This window comes from Chiloscyllium punctatum, chromosome 6, assembly GCF_047496795.1.
Source record: "Chiloscyllium punctatum isolate Juve2018m chromosome 6, sChiPun1.3, whole genome shotgun sequence".
In the NCBI taxonomy this organism is placed as follows: domain Eukaryota; kingdom Metazoa; phylum Chordata; class Chondrichthyes; order Orectolobiformes; family Hemiscylliidae; genus Chiloscyllium; species Chiloscyllium punctatum.
Genome location: NC_092744.1, coordinates 75,529,126 through 75,551,973, shown reverse-complemented (window position 1 = coordinate 75,551,973; position 22,848 = coordinate 75,529,126). Strand labels below are relative to the sequence as shown.

The following is a 22,848-nucleotide window of genomic DNA, read 5'->3' as shown; positions in this document are numbered from 1 at the left end:
CAGTAATGTTAACTATAAACTCTCAGATTGTCACAAGTTGATTCACTAGTGACCACAGGAAAGAAACCTGGCATTCTTACCCCAGCCCGGATATTACATGACTTCAGATCTATGGAAACAAAGTTGATTCTTAACTGTTCAATGACGTGATCTAGCAAGTCAATAAGTTGTATTAAAACAACACAGTCATGGTGGGAATGCCTTCACTAAATGGACTGCAGTGGTTCATGAAGACAATTCATCATTACCTTCTAAAAGGCAATTAGGAACCACTATATAAATCGATGTTTTGGGTAATAGCCCTTCAAAAAAGCTTTTGCTGGAAATGTCAATTTTCCTGCTCCTCCGATGCTGCCTGACCTGCTGTGCTTTTCCAGCAGTACTCTAATCTTGACTCTAATCTCCAGCATCTGCAGTACCCACGTTCACTACTATATAAATGCTAATCTTGCCAGCAATATTCACACGCTATGAATGAGTTAAAATGTAGCACTAACCCGCATATAAATACAAGTGAGAATGTATGCTGCTTCCTAAATGCATGCAGACTTACACTGCAATTCCTCAGTATAAAGAAAAAGAGAAATACTGATTCATTTTAAATGTTGAAGCCCGGACCAGTCTTTATATTTACCTGAAGGACTGTCTGGTAACATTTGTACGTAGGTCAATGATCTTTAACAAGTCATCTCTGGAACAGGTGAGTAGCTCTGTGCGTTCTGGATTGAGATCGAGTGCTGTGATACGACCTTGCAGTTCCATCTCACGCACAATACTCTCTGTCCTGGGGAAAATTTGCAAAGTACTGTAGTTATTCATGGAGCTATTGTGTGTCATTATTGCTCACTCAGTGCAATGTTGCAGTCTCTATAGAGATAGAACTTCTTTTAAAAGAGAGATTCAAGCCTCCAGTTAATAGAGGAATAATGTAACAGGATACTATTTTTAAACATTTATTAGAACAAATGACTAAAGTGCATTAAGTACCTTTTTGTAGGAAAATTACACTCTAAGAGAGAAATGTTCCCCTCGCATAATTAATCACATCACATCACATTCCCCACATAACTAGTCCTTATAGCAAAGAGTTCATGGTTAATTCCAGTTTCCAAGGGGTTCTATATCCTGCCTTCTGAACATTAACTTTGAGTGACGGGCTCTTCAGATGATTTCAATGATTCTGCTTGCCCCAAGGGCTCTTCATTAATTGGAATGATGGGTGAAAAGTCCACAGCTAATTTGATGTTGGGGCGAAAAATAAAGCCTTCACTCAATCCAGTTTACTGAATTTGCTGCTCATAATGTGGTCTCCTCTTCAACAGGGCAATGAAACACAGACTGGACGATGAATTTGCAGGACACCTAAATTCTGTCTGGAAAAATGATTGAGCTTCTGGTTGCCTGCCACTTCAACACATGATCACGGTCTCTGGCCAAAATCTGTGTCTTGGGCTTACTGTGGTGCTCCAATGAAGATCAGTATTTCATTTTCCACTTGGGAACCCTGCAGCCTTCTGGATTCAATATAGAGTTCAATAACTTTAGAGTCTAAGCACCTTTGCCCATCATCTTACCCCAACCCTGACACAACAGGCGCTGTCATCAGATGGACTGCTACCACATACGAGCAACCCATTGTCAGCAACTAACAGACTCCACTGGCAACAATTCATTCTCCCAGGCTGACCTTTACCCACTCCTCTTTCTGCCCAACTCTGTCCCTCTCTCTCGCTGGGTTCCATCTCTACCTACTGGTTACACTGCCACCTCCTGCACCATCCCCTAGCCCATTCTCTGCTATATATAACAACCTCTTCCTAACTACGGTCAGTTCTGAAAATCTCTCAAGAGGTTTTCTAAGGAAAATACCTAAGTGTTCCTGTCAAGGCTGTCGTCATGAACAAGAGGTTAAGGGGACGGATTAGAAATCTAAGAGCTCTGTGGAGCAGTGGTAGCGTCCCTACCTTAGAACTAGGAAGCCTGCATTCAAGATCCACCTGCTCCAGATGTTTGTAATAGTATCTCTGAATCAATGGATTATAAATTACCCAAGGGTTCCTGTGTTGGGACTCTTGTGGCATCCCTATTTCTGGGCAGGAAGCCTGGGTTCACTTACACAAAAGGTGCGTATCAATATCTTTGGATAAGTTAATTCAAACATATCAACAGCTCTTGTGGTGTAGCGGTAGTATCCCTCCATCTGGACCAGGAAGCCTGGGTTCAAGCCCCACCCACTCAAAACGTGTGTCATAATAACCCTGAACAGGCTAGATTTTTAAAAATTTCTAGATCATGCCAGAGGAAATCACCTGAAAATCATAGATAGCTGCAGGATATATCTTCTGCATAGAGAATCACCAGACACCCTTCCCACATCCAACTGTACCATCTTGCACTATCAAGCAGACCTTTCTCTCTGCTCAGCACAAACAACTGCTAACTGTGATATGAAGCCACATGGAGAGAAGCCTGGAACTTGATCCCAACAAAGTGGTTACTAAAGTACAGCACATTAATCCTGCATTCAGGTAGAAAGTTAATTAGGTAACCTTGGTCCCAACTGCCATGCATCTTTGACATGAACAAGCAGCTTACACCTCAACTGTTTACAACCTGGGACCAGTTACTTCTTTCAGGGATTTTAGATGACTCAGGTCTACTACAATCTCTAATATAAATATTTGGCACTTTCTTTTTCAGAAAAACGATCTAAGATGCCATTGATTTCCAGTAATCAACTTCCCCTAACTACCAAGGCTTACCGTCAGACAGACTGCAGAACAAGTCTCACTAACATAATATTATAAACCTCAACAAAGTTGTGTGTTTCTGGTTACACGGCAAATGCAGAACTAAAAAAGATTTTACAATCTACAAATTCCAAAACTAATCTTTCTCAGTCAGCTGTTCCTTTAACCTTTTTATCTAAATTTGTCCATATTCTTTGGGTTTACAAGGATGAGGAGGGATCTTATTGAAGTATATAAAATTCTGAGAAGCTTTGGCAGGATAGATAATGAGAGGCTGTTACCCTTGGTTGTTGACTCTAGACTCTCAGAGCAAGCAATCACCCATTTCAGACATGGAGAAATTGCTTTAGTTAGACTTCGTCCCAAGAACAGTGAGGATGCTTGGTTGATTAAATATATTTAATGCCAATAGAGACATTTTTAGTCACTTGGGGGTATTAAAAATTATGCGAATAAGTTGAAAAATTAAGTTAATGCTGAAGCTCAGCCAGGATACTTAATGGCAGAACAAAACCAATGGCTCATAATCTTGCTAAATCTTATATCCTCTACATAAAAAATCTCCAGACTGTGTTCACTACCTCATCCCAAAGGTATCTTACTCCACGTGTCCATCAAGCTCTGACAACTCTGTGCAACCTCCTTGTTCAAAGCTGGAACCTTTGGCTCTGCTTCTGCAGTAACCTCAAATGCATTGTCATCGACTCCTTTAAGGACTTGAGAACAGTTTCAGAGAGCTCTTACTCAGAGAAAGCAGTCCCACAAACCGCTGAGAAAGTTCAGAGGAAGGGTCACCGGACCTGAAACATTAACTCTGATTTATCTCCACAGATGCTGCCAGACCTGCTGAGCTTTTCCAGCATCTTCTGTATTTGTTTCAGTCTTACAAACTGTCCAGTCTACAAAACTTTGCTGTTTGGGTCCATGACATGATAACTTTTCAGAAGCATATTAAATGATTCTGGAGAGAAACTCAATGTATTCATCTCACCTAATGTCCCAGAAACGAATCTTCTTGTCAAAGTGCCCACTCATAACACACTGCTCAGTGCAAACAATATCATTGCAGCTTGAACCAGCAAACACTGTCTTTGTACCTAGAAGATAAAGGGTTAACATTGAAAGAAATGGTAAGAAGATAGAATGGTATTCCTCAAGAGCCATATTGTGCTTTATTCAAAAGATTTGCGCACTAATACTTGTACACATCAAGGTTTTCAGGAACAGAACATTCTCACTAGTTTCTAGAAGTCAATGTGCTGCACCTTGTGACTTCCACCTAGTGGCCAATCTGCTGCTCACAAGCACCTGTCAATCATTGACTAATTGCTTATTTGATGTCTGATCAGGAGCCTCACATTGTTATCATGTAGATGGTGGATTTCATTTTGGGGGGGGGAGGAGGAGGAATGGGAGGCACTGAGCTGAAACAGGATGGTCTTTCAATGCTCTTCGCTCTAATTTAGTGAGATGCACACAAACAGGAAGAAGTCAACATTTGTGATTCAGCCCTTTGAATTTTGAAAGTTTTCTCTTGCAGTGTTTTTACTTTGGCCAATGATTGGCTGCTCTCCTTCACCCTCCCACCTTAATAAAGGACATTACCAGCAGGAGGTAACATTTCACCGAGACGAGGAATCTCACCAAACCATGCATGTCAACAGGGAGTAAGAGGGGGCTGTTGAACCATAGAAAGCTGAAACTCAATTAAGTCCCACACCCCATTTTTGCATAGAATAACCCAGCTGGAGTTACTGCACAAGTCTTTTTCTCCCCTTGTTTCGTAATGCAGGTATGACTTTAATTGTTGAAATTAGCAATCTCAACTGTGAGTGGGAATGAAATCTTACTGCCTGATGGTTATGGCTTACTGCTACATGGTGGTCAGGAGGTTGCTAAGCCTATGCTGCGCTGCACAGGACAAAGAGCATTCCAATCTATTTCTCGCCATTTTACCTCAACACCACACTCCTACTTACAGATCTTACGGCTCAAGTCCCACAGCTTGAGTGTCCGATCGTGGCTTCCTGACACTACCCGGGCATTGTCCAGAAGAAATTTTGCAGACAGCACTTTCCCGCTGTGTCCTGTCAGTGTGTGCTGTTATGGAAAGAGAAGGTACAATGCACAAGTCAGCTGTCAACTACAACGTATTGAAAGTGCAATCGGCTTACCCACACAGCTCTGCTCTCAATTGAGAAAAATAACCTTGCATTTATAGGGCATCTTCCATGACCACCCAATCAGTTCAAAGTGCTTCACAGTCAATGAAGTAGTTGTGAAGTGAGGTCACTGTGTTGTGATACAGAAAGTACAGCAGCTAACATTAGTACAACAGGTTGCCATGTACAGCTATTTGATATTGAGCAGTTAACTTATTTTTTGGGATACTGCCTGATAAATGAGCCCTGGCCAAGACATGGCATAACTCCCCTGCTGTTTCTCAAAGTATCATGCGGTCTACTGCATCCACCTGAACAGGCAGAGATGGCACCTCAGTTTATTTTATCCAAAAGACAGCACCACCAACAGCGCAGCACACTTCAGTACTGCGCTGGAGAGCTGGCCCCTACTTTTTAATGGGCAAGTCCTGAAGTGGATCTTGACTTGAACTCAGAGCCTAAAAGGCTATCCAAACAACAGTCTTCTAAAAACAAAATGTGAGTTTTGTTTCAAAACCAAACCTTAGGCCAAAGTCTGGCTCAAAAGTCACCTTCAGGTGTGATGGGATACTGGGCTGACTGAGTATGTGATTCCAGCAGCGAGTTTGGTTTGATCATACTGCCAAAGTTTGCATCAGAGTCACACAAGTTAAAATAGCAACAGAAGCTCCAGTTTTAATGGGGTCCACTGACTTGGAAGCTGGACTACCTCTTGATTACAAAGAGCACTTGTTTTCTAGATAGAAAGAAAGAGAACTGCACCAAATTCTAATGCAGTCAATTTTCTTCTGGCTGGAAGTAAACAGTGGGAAACACATGAAACAGTAATTCTTCTGGAGGTCATTGGTAAAGGACCAGTGAACTGCAAATGGCTCCCAGACTAAATTAGGAAAGAGATTAATTTAAATAAACCCTACTGCACTTAGCTACAAACACAAACTAAAGGCACATACCTGAAGTTCAACCAAAGACATATTTTAATGCTACACTGCTTGGTTTGACAAACAGGATATCCTCAAACTTGCCACAATGTCATGCAAAGACCAACCACTTCCTGTAACTTTCCAATTAGCCTCTGCAACAAAGGCTTATTTTCTCAGCTTTTTACATTTTTCAGTTCTGACAGAGCATCACAGACCCAAAATGTTAATTTTCCTTTCTTTCTAAATTGAGACTTTACCCACTGCCAGCTGTGAATCACCCCCACTTCACTTTTAAATCCAAACATGCTGCACCAAGTCACTGCTTCTCACACACTATGCATTCCTAATGCACTCATGCGCACTAGTGTCAAGCCAATTCTCCTTTGTTCCATTCACACAGCATCTCCTACCAATTCTGCACATTCAAAAAAGGACATCTCCACCACTTCACGCCTGAACCCATCTTCTGCTGTGCAATGCTCCCAAAATGATATATTTTCTCTGTGCTTACCTTCCTGTAATATCTCATATTCGACATGTGGCCTGGAGTTTTAACGTGCCTACTGACCTAGATTTGCATCTTTTACACTGAGACTGAACACAAACAGAGAGGTGCTAAAAGCATGCTATATGACATGGAGATTATACCAAGAGATAATACATGAGGTGGAGATTATGCCAAGAGATAAGGCCTGAGAGAAATTTTAAAACAAGGATGTGGCAAGCACAATGGATAATACCTTATGTGTTTGTAATTTTAAACAGGAAGATTTCTGCTGTTCCAACATTGGGATGTCAGTCACCTAGCATGGCTAGTGAGAGTCACAGAGGGGTGGTGGTGAGGTAGATGCACATGTGGAAACACTATATATTTTCAGATGTTACTATTGATGAGTAGAATATAGATGAAAATTGGAAAGGGGTCACAGATTGATACTTGGGAAACACCAGATACAGGAGTGCATAAGAGGCAAGAAAAACCATCACAGGTTATTCTCTAATTATGCTCACGTCTTTAAAATGGAAACAGGGCATCCACAGTACCACCCAGCTCGACAACAGCACCTCAGGGAAAGATGGTTGCAGCAGAGTGCTCTGTCCACACTCAAAACTCAAACAGTGCTCTTTAATGTCAGTGCAGAGTGTACCAGGGCAAGGTGCAGAAAGTCATGCCCACAGACATAAAGCATACAATTAAAAAAACCCTTAGGTCACACACAATATTTGGTTCAATGCAAAATTCTCTCCACTGTAAGGTTTAGGATGAGAGGTCTCAGTTTTCAATTTGCAGTCAGGCAACAGAGACAAACCTCACAGCACCACACTCCTGAGGAAGTATGTGTATTAGGTGTGCATTGCAGACATGTTCCAAAACTCGCGAACTGACTAAACAACAGCATCAATTACTATCAGGAAACCTTCTACCATCGGTGCATGTCTAGAGCAGGATGGGAATTGCAGGGTTCCCTGGGAGCGAGGCTGTGAGGATAACGCTCTGTGCAGTCAGACCTTTTACTTATCATCACTGACCTCTGCACAGCAGCTTTATATGGCTTTGTCAGTTGAACATGACTGTCTCATAAACCTATTCTAACCATGGCTTGGCCACTTACATAGTGTGTGGAGTTAGGGACTTACTTGGTGATGTCGTAGAGACAGTGCAGAAGAGATTGCCAAAATGTGGAAGGACCAGAGGATTCAGCTTTAGAAGAGACTAAAGGACCAGGCATTTTCACTAGAAGAGGTTCAGAGTTATTAGAAGCTATGAATTTGTGTTTGTCTACTATTGGAACTATCTAGGGACACTGGTCATTAAGTATTCTTTACTTCAAAAAAACAAAATATTTACCACGAGCACAAAGTCAGTTTAAAATTCATCTTTCATTCTCATGACTAAAATACTACACATAGTATGAAGGAAGCTCCAGACCAATAGGTCTGAAGCACAACATTAGAGACTAAATTGAGCATATGTTTAAACATTTGTTACTTACCCGCAGCCGAGAATCATCGACAGTCCAGATTCTGCTGGCAAAGTCATTGGAGGCAGCTAGCAGGTACGCTCCCTGAGGGAAAAAAAACATTACTTTAATACTTTGCAAACAGAGCTAAATCACCAAACAGAACAGAACATGGCTAACACAGAATGGTGTGAACTGTAACAGATTCAATTGCAATCTAATCTGTTAGTTCAGCAAGGATAGGAGCAGGAATGAAGATCATATTCAATATTCCTGCACGATTATATGTCCATGTATGTACAGATGAAGGGAGAAAAATCAGTTTTAAATATTTCTGAGTGTCACAATCCCTGTGCACACCTTTAAATTTATGTTACAATCTGGTTAGAACCAGCAATTTGAAACTTTAACTATAGACAAAGAAACTGAATGGGACTAGCCAAACCAATGAAGCAGCTACAAGAACAGTCTAAAAGCTAGGAATACTGCAGCAAGTAACTCATTTCTTGATTCCCAAAGCCTGTCCACCATCTACAAAGTACAGGTCACAAGTGTAATGGAATACTCCCCACTCGCCCATAGTGCTTGACACCATCCAGGACAACGCAACCAGCTAAATTGGCAACACATCCACAAGTACCCACTGTCTCCACCATCAATGTCCAATAGCAGCAGTGTGTAATATCCACAAGATGCACTGCAGAAATTCACCAAAGATCCTTAGACAGCAGCTTCCAAACCCATGACAACTGCCATCCAAAAAAAGATAGTAAGTTGGCAAGTTCTCCTCCAAACCACTTAACATTCAGATTTGGAAATATATATCTTTAATGTTATTGGATCAAAATTCTGGAATTGTCTACCTATAGCACATAGATTGCAGTGCTTCAAGACAGCAGCTCACCACCATCTTCTCAAGGGCAAATAGGGATAGGCAATAATTGCTGGCCCATGTCTCCTGAATGATTGATAAAAACAAAGAGAGACCTAGGGGGTTTACTAAGAGAATAAAGCCTCAAAAAACTGTTGCACAAACAATAAACTTTACTGTACAATGCTAGAATAATGGTGCAATCTAAACTATATGGACAGCTTATTTCCTAACACAAAATTAATATGTGGAACATATGGGTAATAGACTACAATTAAACATCGCACAGCAAAAATCAAACAACAAATGCAATAAAGACAGGTCTCATGAACCTCCCAGCCATTCTCCTCAAATATTACTGAGAAGGTGGGTCATCAGATCACATTAAATTTCCCAATACTTCACTTTCACCAATCTGGACTTGTGATAAATTCTCGAGTCATTCTATCATGGATTTCTGCAAAACTGTTTCTTTTCAAGACAATCGCCCTCCTTTCCCGAGGACCAGCTTGCCCAGACTCCAGTACTTATTCACAGGCCTAACAACAGCTCTTCATCCTTGCCCCTGGATATTTCCTATAGGCTCCAAATTTGCTCAGTTACACTAAGCAAACATTGCTTGCGAACTTACTGGTATAGAGTTCACCAAAAAGGAAGAGATCAACAACATACTGCCCTTCCTAGATGTCAAAGTAAAACAAAAAGCCAATGGGGAGCTGCAGACCAGCGTCTACAACAAAGCCATACTCTCTGACCAATTAAAGGAGCAAACATCCAAAAACCCACAAACAGAGCTGCATCAGGACATTATTTGAATGAGCCACAACACACTGCTGCACCTTGGAACTACGAGAAGCCAAGGAAAACAGCAACACAATATATTCAAGAACAACGGGTATCCGATAAGCGCAGTCCGCCGATTCCTGCACAACAGACCTAAACAAGATGACACAACATGCCTAAAGAATCTAACCACTCTGCCATATATCAAAGACATCTCGGAGATGACGACCAGACTACTCCAGCCCCAAGACATGATGGTACCCCACTAACCTACTATCACACTAACAGCTCCTGATGAATTTAAAATGACGCTGTACCAACAACCTGCAGAACAAATGTCATATACAAAATACCCTGCAAGAACTGCAACAAACATTACATTAGACAAACAGGCAGGAAACTAGCCACCAGGATACATGAGCACCAACTAGCTACCAAAAGACATGACCAACTATCACTGGTATCTATACACACAGATGAAGAGATTCTCCAGTTCGACTGGGACAAGAAATCCATTCTGCGACAGGCTAACCAAAGACAAGCACGGGAATTCCTAAAGGCTTGGCATTCAAACTGGAACTCCATTAACAAACATATAGATTTGGATCCCACTTACCAACCTCTCCAAAACAGAACTGTAAATGACATCACCCACCACAACAAACCAGGACAGTTAAGTAGCTAGTGAGACAGAGCACCAACACTTCACTGGAGGCTCACTGATGAGGTTACCTAGTATAGTGATAAAATGTCCGAGAACAAACCTACCAGCTCAGCGAGCAAATTTACAACCTGATCCACAAATCTTCTCCAAAATCTCAAACTTAGCTATCTAATTCCTACAGCTTGCTCGAGTTACAGTTGTCAAACTGCTCTTAAGTCCTCACCAAGTCTCTTACACAGAATCAGAGAGATTCAGCACCCCTTCCAGCAGTACAGCTCACTGTGATACTTCTAACATGGAATCAGGCTCTTTCTCCTTCAACTAACAGTGTCCTTTGAACACTTCTAAAGTGATTGCAGAACAGTTCTGCATTACAGATTGAAAACCTTGCAATAGGTGTTTCTCCTACTGCTGAAGAGAACAGAATGTCACTAACATTTTGAAACTGTCAAATCTAGCAAGCCTGGAACAGAGTACACCGTGACACTACACTTTCAGAATGCTGGAAATGGATTTCATCACACTGGGTTAACTACAACACTGATTAACTGTGAAGGGAGTTTTAAATTTGCAAAGTCCCATCAACCACTCCAGACCATTGATTAAATCCATGCCTTTAACACAGCCCATGCCTAGTCCTGAGCACCATCTTGAATGCTGGTGCAGCCAACAGACAGGGACAGAAACAACTAAGTGCTGATTGCCCATGGTAAACAACCTGTGAAAATACCATCTCTTGGCTCATTTATGAAGAATGACCAATGAATTGAGATACAAGAGACTTGACATCAACTGAAAAATCTCGTTTTGAAAGATGACCAAATTTTTTTGGTAAAAAATAAAAGTAATTTGTAACTTTGACAAGGACCGAGCAAAAGTCACGAAAGCAGATAAACTCCAACTTACTGTGCTGTCAAATTCAAGGCTGGTAATGCCAGCATTGCTGCCAGTGAGTGAAGCCTTCAACTCACACTTTCCTGGATAAAACAAACAACAGTCTATTAGTTGTCAGTCTCACAACCGGGGGAGTCTTCCCAAGAGGCTTCTATTGCAAATTTAGAATTCCTGGATGAATTTATATTCATGTTGAGGGATCATAATTTTGAGAATGCAATCTTTGCATTTTAGGCACAAGTACTCTCAGGCCAGGTCCAGGATGTGTTTAATAAAGAATTAACCTGCTTAATTATCCTCTGAAGTAGGAATGCTACAAGTTGCTTCAGTGCCCTGGTTTAGAGAGCTAGGCAAGTCAGCTACCCAGCTACTTGCATTCACTGAGTAAGGATAGGTCTGGACTGAGATGTACCACACTCACCCACTGGTCTCACTTAAAGAGCAAGCAAGAAAAATCAAGGATAGAGGGCACTGAACTCAAATGGGAGTCAGTATCTTGAAGGAAAGGAAGATAAATAAACATTAAATAAAAATCCATCTCCAGCAGGTCACACCTGATGCTCCAAACCAGTAAGATGACTGCGTGAGAATCCCCACAGGCACCTTTTCCAAACCATTGACATCAGCTACTAGCGTCAGGCAATTCTTCATGGGAATCAAAAGCAAAACTATTACAAATCAGCCATAGTGAAACATCCCTTCAAATAACTGATCGCTAAAGTAAGGCAACATTGATTAGCATGCTGATGAGACTAATTATCGTCAGCGTTTCGCATCAGCATCCAGACCAATGTAAGGTCAACCCCACTATCTCAATAGAGGTCTCAGCTTGAAAACTTGCATTCATGCACCAGAGAGAAATCCCACCACGCTCAAAAGCTCCTATGGGACGAATTCTGTAGGATGCACGCTGTAAAGACATCCCACATTGCTCTGCGAGAATGTCAACTGAAACAGCAGCATCGGTCACTGTCAGGAACTCCAATTCCATCACAGCGCAACTGGTGCAGAATGGAAAACGCAGGAGCACCTGGGAGCGAGCATATGGGCATTTAATAAAGTGCCATCAGAGCGTTTATCCATCATCACTGACCTCTGTACTTCAAACAATTACAAAAAAACACCACTAGTTTAGAAGAACATGGGTATTACTGTGCACATCTTAAAGTGAGGCAATAAAAACACATCAAGCAGGATCTAAGTTTTATTCTCAGTCAGGTCATAATAAGGAATGGGGCAGGTGGTTACAAAGCATCTCACTTCCCACAGTTAATGTGGTGGGAATGCTACAAAAATTAACTAAAGTTCCCGATCACTACACAAAGTGTTCTGTGAAGATTGAAAAGGACAGGATCAGATTCTGCTTTAATACTTCCCAAAGTGGAATTGTCTACTCATGCTCACTGTCTAAACTCTCCATTTGACAAAGCTCAGCAGGTGTGGAAATACAGCCCATTGGGAATTACAGCTATGGGGAGGGAATGAAGACAACAGGAAACTAAAACAACTGAAGCTTCAACACATGTGCCACAGGTGCTCATGGCAGATAGATAGAGGAGATTTCCTTCCCCCATAAAACCCTGAAAACATTGCTAGGATTACCCATAATGTTTCTGAACAGTAAAACGGTCACAGACACAAGAGTCAGGTTAAGCTCTAATCCTGTTACTTGGCACCAGTGTGGATTTAGAAGTAAATCTTCCCCGCTACGTACCTGACAAGATCTCCCAGAGTTTAACCTTCCGGTCTGTGCCACCAGTCACCACTACTCGAGATCCTGGACTGAACTGGACTGCATTTACCTCTCCATCATGAGCATCCTAAAAATAAAACAGTAAAGTCCAGAGCCAAGTCAAGAGAAACCCATGGATTATAGTGGGATTATCTCAGGAAGGACACTCTTAGCAGAAACTGTGTGTATTAGAACTACACAGGTGCCAACAGTGAGGCAGGTAACAAAGTGTAGTAATGACATTGCCAAGGTCAGTTCTTTTCCTTTCTCCATGCCAGTCCTTTTTTAGTTGTTAGAAGACTGCCTCATTTTTACCTTCAATAATTAGCATGAGCAATTTGACTAGGGAAAAGAACTGGAGCTAGTTTTCAATTGCCTTCCTCATAGGTACTGAATGAAAAACATAATTTATCTTTCCAAAAGGATCGTCCATCTGCAAATAGCTGTTGCAATTTCCTAGATCTTCTGCCATTAGCACTGAAGTTTCACTCTTTCACCACTGGCCACAGCCTGCAACATTCAGTAGCACCCTTACCTGGGCCTGCAATTAGGTCAGAGTTAGGCCATTCTAAGGTCACAAAATACTCAAGTAATATAGATTGTAAATAGTGGAGGTCCCAGCATTGGTCTTTGTAGCCCTCCACTAGTTACTTATACCTACCAACTCAAAAAAGATCCATCCGTTCCTATGCTCTACAGAATCCAGAATGAGGCACCTCCATATCTCCTAAACTGGAGTCAAAATAAATCCCATGGCATTGTTCAAAGAACAGCTGATGAGTTCTTTCTGGTGGTGTGCCATATTTATCACTTAATTAACATCACTAAAACAGATTACCTGTTTGTCTATCTCAGTTCTGTTTAAAGGACCAGGACAGTACATAGATTAGCTGCTGCTGTCAGACTACAACATTAACTACCTCTAAAGTACTTTGTTGCCTGTAAAGCACTTTGCAAGGTCCAGATGTTATGAACAGCACAATATAATCGCAAGTTATATCAAAGTACTAGGAGTGACACTCCACTCAACAGAAAAGTTATTCAAGAATACAAGCATTTTTTATTATTCTTTAACACTGATCAAAAAAAACTCAGCTCGCAGCTTCAAGTCATGTTCAAAAGTTAAAAGTTACACAACACCAGGTTATAGTCCAACTGGTTTAATTGGAAGCACTAGCTTTCGGAGCACTGCTTCTTCATCAGGTGGTTGAAAGACCATCGTCAACCACCTGATGAAGGAGCGGCGCTCCGGACGCTAGTGCTTCCAATTAAACCTGTTGGACTATAACCTGGTGTTGTGTGACTTTTAACTTTGTACACCCCAGTCCAACACTGGCATTTCCAAATCAAGTCATGTATTACAGGTAGCCCCACATCATCTAACAGTCCACTGACAGGAGTTTGGTTTAGACACCTGTTATGGACACAGGATGAAATATGTCAAATCAAACCATATATTCAACATCACTGAACTCAATACTGATTTACAACTCAGCAAAGCACCAGAACAATAACCAAATTACAATGAGCATATGCAAACTTTGGTGATGGTATCATGAGCCATAAAACGGCTCCCTTTATATTCACTGGTAAGGCAGGAGAAGCTTGTCCGTTTCAGCTTCAGAAAGAGGCCTGAATAAAGATCCTAAATTGTACAGACAAAGTCAACCTGCAAATTAATATCAAAGTCAACTATGACAGTCAAATTAGCAGCAAAAGATGAAACGACTGGAAAGCATATTCAGAATTTATATCAATATGTGCAAAAGACTCCTGGATAAAGCAGTGATATCATTTGACAGCAGAATGCTAGGAGAGTGAAATTACAGTATTTTTGCTTAAGTAATGGAATAAATCAGGATCTTTCTTCTGAATTTCAGTCACAATGCGAATCACATCAACATTTCGACTGCTTACTTTTTAAAGACATGCCCAACCGTCAAACGAATCATTAATAGTGTAACATTGATTAAAAAAAGGTTATGCAGTTTGCGATGCTTGATTGTTCTAATATGTTGTGTATAACAAGAGTCTGAAAAAAGCTCTCAGCCTCCCCAAGAATGTTCTGAAAAAAACTTTCTTCCAAACCATAAACATTAAACAGCAGCTAATAAATGTGAGAACAATCCTGTTCTAGTTTATCGGACAACTTAGAGAAGCACTGTGCGACATTGCTGACAGATATGATAAAATGCTGCTTTGGCACAAGCTATTCCTTGCCACTTTACTACACCAGGATTTTATTTTGGCTTTCCAACTTAATACTTTAGCTCAATTAAAAGCAATGGATAGATTTGTCATCTCAGTCAGATGAAAGATGTTGTACAGCACGTTTCTTGCGAGATTGGAACCAGCCAGATGGATTGTAATGGTTGTGTTATTCCTATGTTTTCCTGTTAAACAGAACTCTCAAACAGTCTGAGTTAACAGCATGGTCCTATTTCAATAAATCTGCAGTACCAGCACTGATCGGGAACTCAGTCCAATGATTCAGCAAAATTCTAAGCAGAGACAAGTAAAAACTGGTAGATGAATGAGAATGCAGTGTTTCCAACACTAAAATAGGAGGAACAGCTCATCTTCAGACTAGGCATTTTACAACCGCCTTGATTTAACATTGAGTTCAATACTTTCAGGTTGTGAACCGAGTCCCATTCCTTCCCTTTCTTTTAGCTTTACTTGTTACATTCTCTCTCTCTCCCCTCCCCCAACCCAGTGGGACTGTCTGTTCTTTCCAGTTTGGAAGTTAATCACACCATTGTTCTGCCAGTCTCTTATTCTGATCACTTAATCTACACAATCAACATCGTTCCTCCCCCAACACTCCAATCACTCACCATTGCATAAGTATTGCTCCTTCCACACTTCATGCCTGATGACAAGTCATTTAAATTTGAAACGTTAGCTTGCTCTCGCTCCATGGATGCTGTCTGAACCGCTATGATTTCCAGCATTTTGTTTTCAGTACACATTCCAGCATCTGCAGTCGTTTGTTCCCTTCACACCTACTAGGTTGTAAACTCAACTTAGGTCCCATGGAGCCTCCTCCCATCCTACTGCATTTAAGTTGAATAGCAGGTGCTTTTATTTATTTGTTCAAATACTTACAAATACGTGCAGCGCCGTGGTGGGAAGTCGCATCTCGTTGCATGGCCCCGTGCGCACATTGGGGCAATCAGTCACAGTCCCATGCAATGTGGGCGAACGTTTTCTAAAGATAGCAAACAAAGAGTTTACTCCATCTGCAGATGGTGAAAAATAACCAAGGGACAATGTTCACTTAGAACAACATATGTATTTATATCTTGGACGGTGTGGTGAGTGAGTAGAGAAGCAAGATACATTAGCTGATCTATAATAATGGATCAAATGAAGAAATCATGAGATAGACAAATGCAGGTCTCAATCATACAGACTGGAAAGCCCAGCTCTATGGTCAGTCTGTGCAGCATTAGCTTATATCACAAAGGGCAACAACTGGTCTTGGGTGCTAAGAGAACCTCACATAGTTCAAGTTTCTTCTGATCACGAGTGAATGACTACACTCGAGTGGTGACAGGAACAGAGCAGAGTGAACCTGGGGATAAGCAGCAGTGGGAGCTTTCAGATAAAGACCTGTGTTTTTATTCACTCATGGGATAATTCTGCAAATTTTAAGTTATGTTTGAATAAGGATAAGTATAGTCCTCAGGTGAAAATCCTAAATTGGGGGTCGACATTAAGCAGGAACTGGGGAATATAGAATAAGGACAAATGCTTGAAATAAATCCATATCTATCACATGAGTATCTTTTAAAGGCCAGTTCATTAGAATCAGGACCAGTACGTTCTTGTGAAAATGAAGGATAAGGATAGCAAGAAAAATTGTAAGCTTTGTTGGAAAGGAAAAGGAGACATAATAAGGTTTAAAAGACAGATCTTTGAGGAATGTAAAGTAGGTAGGAAAGAACGTAAACAAGGAGTTAGGAGGGCTGAAAGAGGTCATGAAGCGACCTTGGTAAACAGGATTAAGGAAATCCAAAAGCTTTTCATATGTATATAAAGAGCAAGAGGTTATTAAGGGCAAGAGTACATCCACGCAAGAACAAAGGAGGGAATTTACGCATGGAGCCACAGGATGCGGGTGAGATTCTTAACAAATACTTTACATTGGTATTCACAAAGAAGGACATGGTGGATATTGAGTCAGGAGAGGGGTATGTTGATATTCTGCAGAATGTCAATGTAAAAATGGTGGGAGTGTTGAGTGTTTAGAAAAGCATTGAGGCAGACAAGTTTCCAGGATCTGATGGAATCCATTCCAAAATGCTGAGGAAGGCAAGGGAGGCAATTACAGGAGCCTTGCACAAAAACTTTGTATTCTCTTTAGTCACAGAAGAGGTCCCAGAGTACTGGAAAATAACCAGTACTGTTCCTTCATTTAAGATAACCCGTAAATTACAGGCTGGTGAGCCTTACGTCAGTGGTAGGGAAATTATTGGAGAAGATTCTTAGGTTCAGAATTTATTCACATTTGGAAAAGTATGAACTTATTAGCAGCAGGCAGCATGACTTTGAGTGTATCTCTCAAACTTGATTGAGTTTTTTGAGGGAGTGACAAAGATTATTGATGAGGACAGTGGGACATGTTGTCGACATGGATTTCAGCAAGGTCCCACATGGTAGGCTGATACAGAAGATATCAGATGGGATCACATGGGATCCACAGTGAGCTGGTAAACTACAGAACTGGCTTCATCATGGAAGAGAGTGCCGCAATGGAAGGGTGTTCTTCCAACTGGAGATCTGGGAGTAGTAGTGGGACCCCTGTTGTTTGTAAATTCTATAAGTGATTTGGAAGAGAATATGGGTGGTCTGAATTATAAGTTTATGGATGACACAAAGGTTGGGGAGCTGTAGATAGTGAGGAGGATTGCCAGAGGATACAGCAGGATATAGATAGGCAGGAAAAGGCAGATAGAATTTAATCTGGACAAATGCAGGATAATACATTTTGGAAGATCTAATGCAGAAATTACATATGTAGTAAATCACAGAACCTTTAGACACATTGACATACTGGGATTAAGCGGACAGGTCCAAAGTTCCCTGAAAGTGGCCACATAAGTGGATAAGATGGACAAGAGGACATATAGAATACTTGCCTTCATCAATCAGGGCACACAGTATTAAAAGTTGGTAAATCATGTTACAGCTGTATAGAACTTTAGTAAAGCCACATTTAGGATACTGCATACAGTCCTGGTCACCAGACTACTATAAAGATGCAAAGGCTTTGGAGAAAGTACAAAAAACATTTACCAGGATGTTGCCTAGTCTGGAGGGTATTAGGTATGAGGACAGACTGGGAAACTTCAGTTTGTTTTCACATGGATATCAGAGGCTGAGGGGCAACCTGATAGAAGTTTATAAAATTATAAGAGGCATGGATAGAATGGAAAATCAGAATCTTTTTCCCAGGGTAAGAATGTCAATTACTACTGGACATAGTAGTAAGGAGAAAGGGGGAAATTTAAAGCAGATGCAAGAGGCAAGTTTTTTATCCAGAGGGTGCTAAGTGCCTGGAATGTGCTGCTAGAGGTGGCGGCAGAAGTGGATTTAATAGCAATGCTTAAAAGGCATTTGACAGATACAAGATCAGGCAGGGAATACAAGGATACAGATCGCGTACATGCAAAAAGGGTTTTAGTTTAGAATGATGCCCATGTGTCGATGAAGGCTAAGTTCATCAAAGGATCTGTTCCTTTGCTGCATTGTTCTTTGACTCAAGCAGGAGGCTGAACTTAATATAGTTGTTTACTGAAATCATCTGCTGTCACTCATTGCAGAGGGTCACAAATGAAACTTGGCTGCTTGTACTTCGGTAATGGAGAGCAAACGGTATCTCGAGAGCTGCACCTTATAAGGCGGAGAAGAGAAAAAATGACCGAGGCAGAGCAGGGGAAAATACCAGTTTAGAGTGAGCTCTTGGGACTCATGTTCGGGATGTTGTCTTTGGTAAATTCACAAGACAGAACACTGATTTGAAAGAGCAGACAGAAGTAGCATTTGAAGAAGTTTTTTTTTGTATAAAACAGAGGCTACTACAAAATATGTACTGGCTGTCGAATATGTTTTACTGATATAATTGCTAACTTAATTTCTACAAGGCATCTCCAATTCTCAGTGCGGTGTGTTTTCAGTTCTACGGATTAACCTGGGACTTACTGCAGCACAGAGATGAAAAGCAGAAACACAGTTTCATGAGCAAAAGGCTAACGAGCTGAGCATCATCCTTAGGAACAATTCCATGTAAAAGGAGGGTAAGTACCAAAATAGCATGGGCAGAGGCGTGTGCTTTTGTAAGAGAATGACAGATATATTACCGCCTGATTAAAAATAGGTTTTGATCACATTAGCTCTTGATCAAACATTGAAAAAGAAAACGTGAGGAGGATGTTCCTAACCTACCCAAAGATATTACTGATAGAATCCAAGAGACCAGCTGTTTGCGAAGTCCTTCTGCAAAGAACAGAAAGAAATGTGAGCAGTGCAGTTGAATTAATGCCCACTCACCTTCCTGGCTGAGATCATACACCTTCACCTCCCTACCCACATTCCTCAAAGACCATCAGGCACAAATGAGCTCTCTCAGCACACACAGACACACACGCAAACAAAGATCCTAAATGTTCTTGGTTTTCCTTCCCTACCTTCCATATCAACTCTTCCTGGCTGAGCCACGTTTCCCACACGCTCCTAGAAACTCAACCAAGTGGTGGTTCTTCACATGTAGGACTGTTTGTAAGCATCATCCGATGATTATTTCTTAAGCATTTTAGGGGTAGAGTCAAGGTTGATCCCACATACATTCATTACTGACACAGGGGCATGTCTATCATAAGTTACCCTGAATGATGAAAGTTACCTTCTGGGATGAAAGTTACCCTCTGGGTGGTACTGTGGGTCAGACAATGTCCTTTTACACTCTGGAACAGGGTGGAACAGTTTAGTTTCTATTTGTATCTGAATCTTGGATCAAGGCGTCAGCCAAATGCTTGCAAATACCCATACTGAGACAGCAAAAACACATTTCACATAGGGTATGTGCAATCAACACTGTACTTTAGGTGGGCTAGAATTGGTCGAGGCATGTTCTCTTCAGAAGAGAACTAGGTGGTGAATGCTGATGGGAAGGAACACCAAAGACCGGTTACCAGGGTGGGGAGGAATGTGGAGAGCACCCAGACACTTTTTCACAACATGTTGTTACTAAGCAAGAAAATCCACCAATGGTGGATGAACATCAGGGACCTCTGCACCAGAAAACCTTCCCAGCAAACTCAAGATGTGCAGGTTAGGTGAACTGGCCATGCTAAATTGCCCATAGTATTAGCTGGATTAGTCAGGGGTAAATGTAGGGGAATGGGTCTGGGTGGGTTGCTCTTCGGAGGGTCGGTGTGGACTTGTTGGGCCAAAGGGCCTGCATCCACAGTGTAGGGAATCTAGCCTAATCTAATCTTAAAAAAAACCTCTCAAAATGTTAACACAAGGACACTGCCCTCATTATGTCTCAGTGATTCTTAATTCATACTTTGAGACATGTCCCTGGGTTAAATTTAAAGCAGAACCTGAACATTTTATACCTGGATCTGGGCCATGTATGTGATGGGCCACTATAGCAGACTGCAATGTTGGCAAAGTGCTTTGATGTCTATGGTACCAAAAATTCAGGTACACATGATTGATCAACATTTGATTCTAGCAAACACTTTCCAGGCATGGCAACTGTAACAGTGAGCCATTCATCTGCAGAGAACATCACGGTAGAGCTTGACCTTAACCTCGGTTGATCCAGGTAAGGATTCTGGGGAGGCAAAGGGATATGGGCACTGGAGCATTCCCTCATTTCCCAATCTTGCAGAGTGAGGATAACAGAAGAATTCCAAATGTGACTGCAATTAACAGCAGCTCCCTTCAGCACAGACCAGGATGGTCTGGCCAGACAAAGACAGAAATTGCTGGAGAAACTCAGCTGGTCTGGTCACCATCTGTGGACAGAAAGTAGAGTCAACGTTTCAGGTCCCTGCTTTCTCTCCACAGAGACTGCCAGACCCGAGTTTCTCCTGCAATTTCTGTTCTTTGTTTCAGATTTCCAGCATCTGCAGTTCATTGTTTTGGCTTGACCAGATGCACCCTTAAACGGATACCTCTGATTGGAATGAAATTAGTTCATTTACCCAATGTGTCTTGGTACAGCTCAGAAAACATAGGAATATTGGAAACTGTAAAAATGTAGAGTAGATCCACGAAATTTGAGATGCTTTCAGACTAACTTGTCCCCCTCAGTAAACAGATTTTCATTAAGTAAAACCATCGTTACTGCTGAACAATTTCAATGCACAATTTCTGTCTAAATTGAAAGCACTAGAAACTTCAGTTCTCAGAAAAAATCTGATTCGCTGGATATCGTGCGGTTGAAAAGGGAGCAGTAATTGTATTTCTCAAGATTATTTAGAGATTTAACAACAAAATAATTACTATCTATTAAATGTTATTATATTAACTATTATATTAGTTGCAATGAATCAGTAGACAGAGCTTATCCATGCCAATGGGAGACTTTTGTTGAATTTTTATTTTATATTCCTGAAAGTTCTCCTTCCACCATTTAAGCAAGGACACCTGAAAATACTCCAATGTCATCAAAAACGTTACTAATTTTTTTAAAAAAGAAATGAACTGATCCTAAAGTGATAAGGAAAATTTTGTATTCTGTTCCCTGGAATCATGATAAACAGCCATTAGTTCAGCTGCAGATTGTGCCTTTCCAATCATTCTGAACAGCATTTCACATGGAGAATGGTTAGGTGAATTGGCCATGCTAAATTGCCTGTAGTGTTAGGTGAAGGGGTAAATGTTGGGGAGTGGGTCTGGGTGGGTTGCTCTTCGGAGGGTCGGTGTGGACTTATTGGGCCGAAGGGCCTGTTTCCACACTGTAAGTAATCTAATCTAATAGTGACATCTGATCACACACCTTCAACATAAAAAGCTGTATTTCCTGACACTCCTAACAGAAAGTTCTATGCATACACACTTTGTGGAACACAATGTTAGTTTAAAAAACATATATAGTTGGCACCCAAATGACCACAATAAATATGAGCAAATGGCATAGTGTGATGTCACAGGCATTAACATCAGGGACACCAAGCAAGTATGATTTCTATGTTTACTCAGCACACTTCTGGAGTGTCAGCATTCTTCAATATGAGCATGAATTAATTTAAGAGTGTGCTGCTTCAATCAATTTTTTCTCCCCAAGACATTTTTTGCTGCCCCTGCTCTGGTGACCAATCCAAATCAATGAGTCCAGTCAGAATGAGTGCAGTGCTGCCTAAAACACAATTGTACCATCATCTGTGAATCATGCAGATACTCTTTCAGAAGTGGGTCACCAGTTCGTGATCAGGAACTCCAATTAATATTCTCATGCTGTTATCTGGACATGTATCAGTTGACTTAAAGATAATGTGTGAATCTGATACCCTCCATGTGTTAGCTTTAGTCAAAGCTACACTGATTAGCACATTCAATCCAAAGCTATTAAAGTTAAAGAAAATAATCTGTTGCAAATTTAAACCAAATTATTTTACTGTATGATAATTATCTCAATTATTTCTCAGAGAAAACGGTCCCACCTAGAAGTCCTGTGTGTTGCTCGCACCGGTGACGTTTCTCCAGAAGCATCAGGTCCTTCTTCACCCAGCACCTCTATATCATCATCTCTAGGAGAGGCAGAGAACAGGAAGAAAGCATACAATATTCACTCCACTCTGCTACAGACATGTACAACTGACCCTGCAGAGCAGCAGAAGTGCACTTCACCCTGAAGTTGGCTGCACAGTTCTGGACAAACACAGATCCAGAGGAATACAGCTGCTTTGGGCCTGTTTGGCACACTTCTGGATTACTGCATAACTTAGGAAAAACGCACTGCATGAGACAGAGTGCTCATGCATTAAAAACGACTTACTGCAATAGAAGGAACTCACGGATCAATATTCAATGGTTCTTTAGCAGCCTCTGCAAGATCCTTTTTCAGCTTTGCCTGCCGTCTCCTGAGAAG

At 41.2% G+C, this 22,848-nt stretch overlaps 1 protein-coding gene, 1 long non-coding RNA gene and 2 other non-coding genes across 6 annotated transcripts in view; 1 reads left to right on the top strand and 3 right to left on the bottom strand.

Moving 5' to 3' along the window:
- The window catches only part of atg16l1 (ATG16 autophagy related 16-like 1 (S. cerevisiae)), a 49,499-nt gene that overhangs the window by 7,936 nt on the left and 18,715 nt on the right, over positions 1-22,848 (bottom strand). For all 3 annotated transcript variants that reach the window (XM_072572954.1, XM_072572955.1, XM_072572956.1), the window contains exons 6-15: positions 22,775-22,840; positions 22,421-22,507; positions 19,191-19,241; positions 15,849-15,951; positions 12,723-12,828; positions 11,021-11,091; positions 7,830-7,901; positions 4,730-4,850; positions 3,742-3,847; positions 635-784 (exon numbers count right to left, since the gene is read on the bottom strand). In XM_072572954.1, the coding sequence (XP_072429055.1) occupies positions 635-784; positions 3,742-3,847; positions 4,730-4,850; positions 7,830-7,901; positions 11,021-11,091; positions 12,723-12,828; positions 15,849-15,951; positions 19,191-19,241; positions 22,421-22,507; positions 22,775-22,840 (933 nt within the window). The remainder of the gene's footprint in view (positions 1-634; positions 785-3,741; positions 3,848-4,729; positions 4,851-7,829; positions 7,902-11,020; positions 11,092-12,722; positions 12,829-15,848; positions 15,952-19,190; positions 19,242-22,420; positions 22,508-22,774; positions 22,841-22,848) is intronic.
- Positions 7,105-7,366, bottom strand: LOC140479227 (small Cajal body-specific RNA 6). The gene has a single exon (XR_011961004.1).
- LOC140479228 (small Cajal body-specific RNA 6) lies at positions 11,829-12,102 on the bottom strand. The gene has a single exon (XR_011961005.1).
- Positions 16,820-22,781, top strand: LOC140479093 (uncharacterized). Its single transcript, XR_011960938.1, has 3 exons — positions 16,820-16,863; positions 18,923-19,042; positions 22,406-22,781. It is a non-coding gene; the product is annotated as an uncharacterized lncRNA (long non-coding RNA).